The 9,746-nt window shown below is 42.6% G+C and overlaps 1 protein-coding gene across 1 annotated transcript; it reads left to right on the top strand.

Annotated features, from left to right (window-relative positions):
* Window positions 1-5,435: 5,435 nt before the first annotated feature.
* On the top strand, window positions 5,436-8,556 carry LOC115103395 (PDZ domain-containing protein GIPC1-like; the record flags this gene model as incomplete). Its single annotated transcript, XM_065014585.1, has 4 exons — window positions 5,436-5,655; window positions 6,055-6,167; window positions 6,260-6,341; window positions 7,032-8,556. Coding segments are annotated over 4 exons (567 nt in total), but the record flags the coding sequence as incomplete, so codon positions are not given.
* Between the last annotated feature and the right edge of the window lie 1,190 nt (window positions 8,557-9,746).

Below are 9,746 nucleotides of genomic sequence, written 5' to 3' on the forward strand. Positions count from 1 at the left end.
AGATCTTTAATCACCTGTAGGAATAAAAGATCAATTATACCAAGTTCTTAAAATAATTCATTTGTTGGAACTGATTATGGTTAGACAATTGATTCACTGATTATGCTTGGACAATTGATTCACTGATTATGGTTCACTGATTATGCTTGGACAATTGATTCACTGATTATGGTTAGACAATTGATTCACTGATTATGGTTGAACAATTGATTCACTGATTATGGTTGGACAATTGATTCACTGATTATGGTTAGACAATTGATTCACTGATTATGGTTAGACAATTGATTCACTGATTATGGTTAGACAATTGATTCACTGACTATGGTTAGACAATTGATTCACTGATTATGGTTAGTCAATTGATTCACTGACTATGGTTAGACAATTGATTCACTGATTATGGTTAGACAATTGATTCACTGATTATGGTTAGACAATTGATTCACTGATTATGGTTAGACAATTGATTCACTGATTATGGTTAGACAATTGATTCACTGATTATGGTTAGACAATTGATTTACTGATTATGCTTGGACAATTGATTTACTGATTATGGTTAGACAATTGATTCACTGATTATGGTTAGACAATTGATTCACTGATTATGGTTAGACAATTGATTCACTGATTATGGTTAGACAATTGATTCACTGATTATGGTTAGACAATTGATTCACTGATTATGGTTAGACAATTGATTCACTGATTATGGTTAGTCAATTGATTCACTGACTATGGTTAGACAATTGATTCACTGATTCTGGTTAGACAATTGATTCACTGATTATGGTTAGACAATTGATTCACTGATTATGGTTCACTGATTATGGTTAGACAATTGATTCACTGATTATGGTTAGACAATTGATTCACTGATTATGGTTAGACAATTGATTCACTGATTATGGTTAGACAATTGATTCACTGATTATGGTTCACTGATTATGGTTAGACAATTGATTCACTGATTATGGTTCACTGATTATGGTTAGACAATTGATTCACTGATTATGGTTAGTCAATTGATTCACTGACTATGGTTAGATAATTGATTCACTGACTATGGTTAGTCAATTGATTCACTGATTATGGTTATGCCATTGTTGTCCGACATCAAAGACTTGTGATAATGTCAACATACACTCCATTTAATTGGGCCTTATTGGCCTGGGAAACATGCTGGATGTTTTATATTGCCGAAGCCACTGAAATAAACAAACTAAAACGTGGGAAGAAACAACTAAACATGAACACATTAACAGTGATAATTACACTCATAAAGATTAAGATGTTTCAAATGTCATGATATCGGCTGTGTTTTGGCAATATGGAAATAGTCGTAGTAGGAATAGTGGTGGAAGGTAAATAAACAGAGAAATATTGGTGGTATTTACAATGTTTGTGCTCCACTAGTTGCCCTGTTTTCAAATCTTGCTGCTGTGACGCACATTGTGGTATTTCACCTAACATATATTGGAGTTTATCAATGTTAGCCTTGTTTAAAAATGTTTTTAAGATTAAATTTAAGATCTGTGGGAAATGTGTCTCTCTAATATGGTCGTACCTTTGGCAGGAGGTTAGGACGTGCAGCTCAGTTTCCAGCTCATTTTGTGTGGCAGCCTTTCTTTTCTCAAGAGCCAGGTCCGCCGATGTTGGCCTCTCTCAATAGCAAGGCTATGCTAATTTAATCTGTACAGGTTCAGGTTCATCTCTCTGTAGGTGAGGGCTTTGTGGTGGAATGCGTGGACATCTCTTCCATTTCGGTGGTTATTGAATTTAACAGCTCTTTTCTGGCGTTTGGATAATTAGTGGGGATAGTCCTAATTCTGCTCTGCATTGTTTGGGGTTTTGCGTTGTACATGAAGGATATTTTGGCAGAATTCTGCATGCAGAGTCTCAATTGGGTGTTTGTCCCATTTGAGTGAATTCTTGGTTGGTGAGCGGACTCCAGACCTCACAACCATAGAGGGGAATGGATTCTAGAACTGATTCGAAATAGAAAGCACTTCTTGCATTTTGTCTCAGATCAGCTTTGTGGAAGTTACCTGTGGTATTGATCCCGAGGTAGGTATAATTATTAATGTGCTCTAGGGCAACAGTGTCTAGATGGAATTTGTATTTGTGGTCCTGGCAACTGGACCTTTTTTTGGAACACCATTATTTTGGTCTTACTGAGATTTTACTGTCAGGGCCCAGGTCTGTCAGGGCCCAGGTCTGCCAGGGCCCTGGTCTGTGCAGAAGATCTAGGTGCTGCTGTAGGCCTTCTTCGGTTGGGGACACAAGTACCAGATCATATGCGAACGGTAGGCATTTGATTTCAGGGTGAGGCTGGGTGCTGTAGATTGTTGTAGTGCCTTTGCCAATTAATTTGTGTGTCTGTGTGCACACATATACAAACACACAGTGCATTCGGAAAGTATTCAGACCCCTTGACGTTTTCCACATTTTGTGATGTTACAGCCTGGTTGAGGAAACCATCAACACCACAGGCCTTTTTGGGTTGGAGGGGTTGTAAATTTTGGCCTGTAGTTCATTCAATGTAATTGGAGAATCCAGTGGGTTCTGGTAGTCTTTAATAGTTGATTCTAAGATTTGTATTTGATCATGTATATGTTTTTGCTGTTTGTTCTTTGTTAGAGAGCCAAAAAGACTGGAGACATGGTTTACCACACATCTCCATGTTGGATAGATAACTCTTTGTGTTGTTTTTTTTGTGGTTTCTTCCTCAATTACATTGAGCTGATTTCTGACGTGCTGTTCCTTCTTTTTCCGTAGTGTATTTCTGTATTGTTTTAGTGATTCACCATAGAGAAGGTTTTCTGGGTCTCTATGTTTTGGTTGGACAGGTTTCTCTATTTCTTTCTTAGATTTTACCATTCTTCATCAAACCATTTCTCATTGTTGTTAATTTTCTTAGGTTTTCTGCTATGATATGTTAGCAATGTTAGGTCAAACATTTTGTTCAGGCTTCCTACTGCTAAGTTTACACCTTCACTACTGCAGGGAAACATTTAGTTCAGGCTTCCTACTGCTAAGTTTACACCTTCACTACTGCAGGGAAACATTTAGTTCAGGCTTCCTACTGCTAAGTTTACACCTTCACTACTGCAGGGAAACATTTAGTTCAGGCTTCCTACTGCTAAGTTTACACCTTCACTACTGCAGGGAAACATTTTGTTCAGGCTTCCTACCGCTAAGTTTACACCTTCACTACTGCAGGGAAACATTTAGTTCAGGCTTCCTACTGCTAAGTTTACACCTTCACTACTGCAGGGAAACATTTAGTTCAGGCTTCCTACTGCTAAGTTTACACCTTCACTACTGCAGGGAAACATTTAGTGTTCAGGCTTCCTACTGCAGGGAAACATTTAGTTCAGGCTTCCTAGTTTACACCTTCACTACTGCAGGGAAACATTTTGTTCAGGCTTCCTACTGCTAAGTTTACACCTTCACTACTGCAGGGAAACATTTAGTTCAGGCTTCCTACTGCTAAGTTTACACCTTCACTACTGCAGGGAAACATTTAGTTCAGGCTTCCTACTGCTAAGTTTACACCTTCACTACTGCAGGGAAACATTTAGTTCAGGCTTCCTACTGCTAAGTTTACACCTTCACTACTGCAGGGAAACATTTAGTTCAGGCTTCCTACTGCTAAGTTTACACCTTCACTACTGCAGGGAAACATTTTGTTCAAGCTTCCTACTGCTAAGTTTACACCTTCACTACTGCAGGGAAACATTTTGTCCAGGAAATTGTCTAGGAGGGATTGGATTTGTTGTTGTCCAATTGTTTTTCCCTCTAAGTTTTTGAATAGCATGTCTTTTTTTTCCAGCTTCAATAACCCATGGTTGAGTTCTGCTCTGTTTACAAGTAGACTGGGATGTTGCTGTGATCTGATATGGGTGTCAGTGGGCTGAATGTGAACGCTCGGAGAGACTCTGGGTTGAGGTCAGTGATAAAGTAGTCTACAGTACAACTGCCAAGACATGAGCTGTAGGTGTACCTACCGTGGGAGTCACCTCGAAGCCTACCGTTGACTATGGACTGACCCAGTGTCCGACAGAGCTGGCGCAGCGGTCTAAGGCACTGCATCTCAGTGCAAGTAACATCATCACAGTCCCTGGTTCAAATCCAGGCTGTGTTCCATAGGGCGGTGCACAATTGGCCCAGCGTCATCTGGGTTTGGCAGGGGGTAGGCCATCATTGTAAATAAGAATTTGTTCGTAACAGACTTGCCTGGTTAAATATATAAAAGTAGTAGTGACCTGTTTTTGTTGGTTGTTGTGTGTAGGGGGGATATTTGGGAGGGAATGCTGTCACCTCCAGGTAGATGTTTGTCCCCCTGTGTGCTGAGGGTGTCAGGTTCTTGTCCGGTTCTGGCATTTAGGTCGCCACAGACTAGTACATGTCCATGAGCCTGGAAATGATTGATTTCCCCCTCCAGGATGGAGAAGCTGTCTTCATTAAAGTTTGGGGATCCTAGTGGTGGGATATAGGTAGCACACATGAGGATATTTTTCTCTGTTGAGATAATTAACTTGTTTATTTCTAACCAAATGTAAAATGCTCCTGTTTTGATTAATTGAATAGTGGGTTGTGTCTGTTTTATAGTCTCTTCCTTGTTTCACATCTGATAGTTTGGTGGATGGGACTACCAGCTCTATGTAACCTAGAGGACAACCAGTGGGTCCGTCTCCTCTATACCACCCACCTGGTAGTTCTCTGTAACCTAGAGGTCAACCAGTGGGCCCATCTCCTCTATACCACCCACCTGGTAGTTCTCTGTAACCTAGAGGTCAACCAGTGGGTCCATCTCCTCTATACCACCCACCTGGTAGTTCTCTGTAACCTAGAGGACAACCAGTGGGTCCATCTCCTCTATACCACCCACCTGGTAGTGTGGTGGATGGGACTACCAGCTCTCTATAACCAGTGGGTCCGTCTCCTCTATACCACCCATCTGGTAGTGTGGTGGATGGGACTACCAGCTCTCTATAACCTAGAGGGCAACCAGTGGGTCCGTCTCCTCTATACCACCCACCTAGTAGTGTGGTGGATGGGACTACCAGCTCTCTATAACCTAGAGGACAACCAGTGGGTCCATCTCCTCTATACCACCCACCTGGTAGTGTGGTGGATGGGACTACCAGCTCTCTATAACCAGTGGGTCTGTCTCCTCTATACCACCCACCTGGTAGTGTGGTGGATGGGACTACCAGCTCTCTATAACCAGTGGGTCTGTCTCCTCTATACCACCCACCTAGTAGTGTGGTGGATGGGACTACCAGCTCTCTATAACCTAGAGGGCAACCAGTGGGTCCGTCTCCTCTATACCATGTTTCTTATAGAATAACAATGTCTGTATTTCTGATTTATTTTGTGAAGTCCAGGTTCCTGCTCTTTAGGCCAAAGGCAGGTGACCTCTCTCTCTCACCCCTCTCACCCCTCTCTCCCGGTCCCCCCAACAGCGTATCAAGGAGGGCAGTGTGGTGGACAATGTGAAGGTGATCTCTGTTGGAGACCACATAGAGTGCATCAACGGGAAGAACATTGTGGGAACACGTCACTACGAGGTGGCTCGCATGCTGAAGGAGCTGCCTAAGGAGCAGAAGTTCACCCTCAAACTGGTGGAGTCCATGAAGGCCTTCGGTGAGTGGACAGGGGATGTTCAGTAACATTTCTAGAGATGTAAGCTACATTGGCGGCAAGTAGCCTAGTGGTTAGAGCGTTGGACTAGTAACCGAAAGGTCGCTAGATCGAATCCCTGACCTGACAAGGTAAAAATCTGTTGTTCTGCCCCTGAATAAGGCAGTTTAACCCACTGTTCCCTGATTGGCTGTCATGGTAAATAAGAATGTGTTCTTAACTGACTTTCCTAGTTAAACAAAGATAAAATACAAATGATGAACTGTAGTAGTTGGTCGTTGGTGAGGGCATGGACCTCAGGTAGAAGGGTCTTCAACTTTGTCGGGTGTGCAGGCTTTTATTCTAGCCCAACAAGATGTTTAGATAAGTTGATCTGAAGCGTTTTATTTTGGTGCTGAACAGAGATGCTGGAGCCGAGGTCGAAGGGAGCCAAGCCGGCCAGTGAGAATAAGTTGGGGACAGGGAGAGGGACTCTGAGACTGCGCGCCAAAGGACCTGCTACTGTAGAGGAAGTGGTGAGTGTGGATGTCTGGATCCCGCTGTCGCTAAGAGAAGGTGGGGGGGGGGGTCCTCTCTCTCTGGTACTCACACTGTTTCTCCTTTCCAGCCGACAGAGTTTGAGGAGAAAGCAGTGAAGAAGGTGGATGACCTACTGGAGAGCTACATGGGTATCAGAGATACAGAACTGGGTGAGTTGATAAGCCTTTTAAATCCAGTTGGATTGGATTTCAGAAGCAGTGTAGGCGTTAATGTCTAGACCGGAAAACGATCAGAATACACATTTGTTTACTTTAAACAGAAACATGTTGGTGTAACCGATGTGAAATGGCTAGCTACTTAGCGGTGGTGTTGGTGTAACCGATGTGAAATGGCTAGCTACTTAGCGGTGGTGTTGGTGTAACCGATGTGAAATGGCTAGCTACTTAGCGGTGGTGTTGGTGTAACCGATGTGAAATGGCTAGCTACTTAGCGGTGGTGTTGGTGTAACCGATGTGAAATGGCTAGCTACTTAGCGGTGGTGTTGGTGTAACCGATGTGAAATGGCTAGCTACTTAGCGGTGGTGTTGGTGTAACCGATGTGAAATGGCTAGCTACTTAGCGGTGGTGTTGGTGTAACCGATGTGAAATGGCTAGCTAGTTAGCGGTGGTGTTGGTGTAACCGATGTGAAATGGCTAGCTACTTAGCGGTGGTGTTGGTGTAACCGATGTGAAATGGCGAGCTAGTTAGCGGTGGTGCGCGCTATTAGCGTTTCAAATCGGTGAGGGACGGAAGCTACACTGTTACATTGGTCATGAAGGCAGTTGTTCTAATCTGTGATAAATCCTCTCCCCCCCCACTCTCTCCCTCTCTCCCCTCCCTCTCCCCCCCCACTCTCTAGCGGCAACCATGGTGGAGGTGGGTCGGGACAAGAAGAACCCTGATGAGTTTGCCATGGCTCTGGACGAGGCTCTCGGAGACTTTGCCTTCCCTGACGAGTTTGTGTTCGACGTCTGGGGCGCCATTGGAGATGCCAAACAGGGACGTCTTTAATGTTTTAACTGATTACCCAGATCACCTAGCTTGGTCCAAGACGGCACAAACACATCTGGGACCAGGCTACCAACCCCTGTTCCAGTGGACAAATATCAGCCAGTAGAGAATGAGGGGTGGGAATTACCAGGGACCTCACGCATTGCGATTCCACACTGTGATTTTATTCCAATTTGATGTTCCGAACATATTGCTCACTAAATGTCTGCTGCAGAAGGACAAGCTAGAGAATGAGGAAATTCGTTTTAAACCAGTCATTGAAATAAGTGATCACTATGATAAAGATGGAAAACAAACTATAGGATGGAAAATACCAGAATTTTGGCGCAGGTACATCCGACTAGCGCTAGCTAACACTACCTTTGAAAATTAAAAATCGATACTTAAAGAGTCAAAGTATCTACATAATACGGTCCAAAATAATATTGTGATATGGAACTATCGATTTTATTCCCCTATTGTTATTATATACACCCTCGAAAACAGAATCACTTATTGATCAGTCATGTCCCACTCAACCTAGTTCTCTGGAATGCATCACAAATGGACACCCTATTCCCTACATAGTAGACTACTATAGACCAGAGCCCTATTCCCTACATAGTACACTACTATAGACCAGAGCCCTATTCCCTATATAGTGCACTACTATAGACCAGAGCCCTATTCCCTACATAGTGCACTACTTGGCACCCTATTCCCTATATAGTGTACTACTATAGTCCAGAGCCCTATTCCCTATATAGTGTACTACTATAGTCCAGAGCCCTATTCCCTACATAGTGCACTACTATAGTCCAGAGCCCTATTCCCTACATAGTGCACTACTATAGTCCAGAGCCCTGTTCCCTACATAGTGCACTACTTGGCACCCTATTCCCTATATAGTGTACTACTGTAGTCCAGAGCCCTATTCCCTACATAGTGCACTACTATAGTCCAGAGCCCTGTTCCCTACATAGTGCACTACTTGGCACCCTATTCCCTATATAGTGTACTACTAGACCAGAGCCCTATTCCCTACATAGTACACTACTATAGACCAGAGCCCTATTCCCTATATATTGCACTACTATAGACCAGAGCCCTATTCCTTACATAGTACACTACTATAGACCAGAGCCCTATTCCCTACATAGTACACTACTATAGACCAGAGCCCTATTCCTTACATAGTACACTACTATAGACCAGAGCCCTATTCCCTACATAGTACACTACTATAGACCAGAGCCCTATTCCCTACATAGTACACTACTATAGACCAGAGCCCTATTCCCTACATAGTACACTACTATAGACCAGAGCCCTATTCCCTACATAGTACACTACTATAGACCAGAGCCCTATTCCCTACATAGTACACTACTATAGACCAGTCCAGAGCCCTATTCCCTACATAGTACACTACTATAGACCAGAGCCCTATTCCTACATAGTGCACTACTATAGACCAGAGCCCTATTCCTACCCAGAGCCCTATTCCCTACATAGTGCACTACTATAGACCAGAGCCCTATTCCCTACATAGTGCACTACTATAGACCAGAGCCCTATTCCCTACATAGTACACTACTATAGACCAGAGCCCTATTCCCTACATAGTGCACTACTTGTCCTTTCCCACAGGTTACAAAGGGTACACACCTCTGATGTCTGAATCAGTCCTTCTAATAACTGGTGTGAATTGTAATGTACTAATGATCACATACTCACTGTTCATCGTGGCGTTTTATATTTGTCTTCTAATGTTGCTGTAGAGTTTTAAGCACCAGCAGATCCCCCAGTAGAAACAGATGCTGTATGACCTTCATATGTTCCAACGCCTCACAGATGACTGTTTATTTAGAGCCTACAGAGAAATTAAATCGTTGTTTTTAATTCTAGCTACGGAGGGTGAGGTGGGATCCCGACCCACCTTTCAGCTAACATTCCTTCACTTCGTGGCATTTTTGTTTTGTACAGGCTGCTTAGTATATAATTATCTTATAATAAAATACTCATATTTGTTTATTTATTCGTTCAAATAAACGTTCATTTATTTTAAGCTGGAAAATGTTTTATTACAAATCTCAAGACCAACGATTGGAATTCGACAGAAATCTTGAAAAGTGTCACTTCGTGGTCAATTGCAATTCAAAATGTCTGACACTGTCAAAAGAAACCACTGTAGATTGAATTGAATCGACACACTGAATTTGAGTAGTAATTAATTCTTACTGTAGTATGTGTATTGAGTTGTTTTAGAGAGGTTTACTACTGAACACAGCTTCAGTGTTTTATGGAAATACTTAAGGGATCAATGTTAGACAAAAAATAAAATGTACTATTCTCTAGCTGAGTGTTTTGTATTATTCATGAACTACGGAGAAGTTAGATTCATGTTGTTTTCTGTATGTGGCTGAATACACAGTCAGTGCGTGACTAAGGCCGTATCAGAGGTTTAGCGTTACGGCGACGTCGCAAACCACCTTTTATTTCTAGTTCACGATCCAGATAGAATAGAGCCCAAAGTCGCTTTGGATAAAAGCATTTGCTAAATTTCACACACATCCTTATCCAG

This window comes from Oncorhynchus nerka, unplaced genomic scaffold (assembly GCF_034236695.1).
Source record: "Oncorhynchus nerka isolate Pitt River unplaced genomic scaffold, Oner_Uvic_2.0 unplaced_scaffold_2558, whole genome shotgun sequence".
Taxonomy (NCBI): Eukaryota; Metazoa; Chordata; class Actinopteri; order Salmoniformes; family Salmonidae; genus Oncorhynchus; species Oncorhynchus nerka.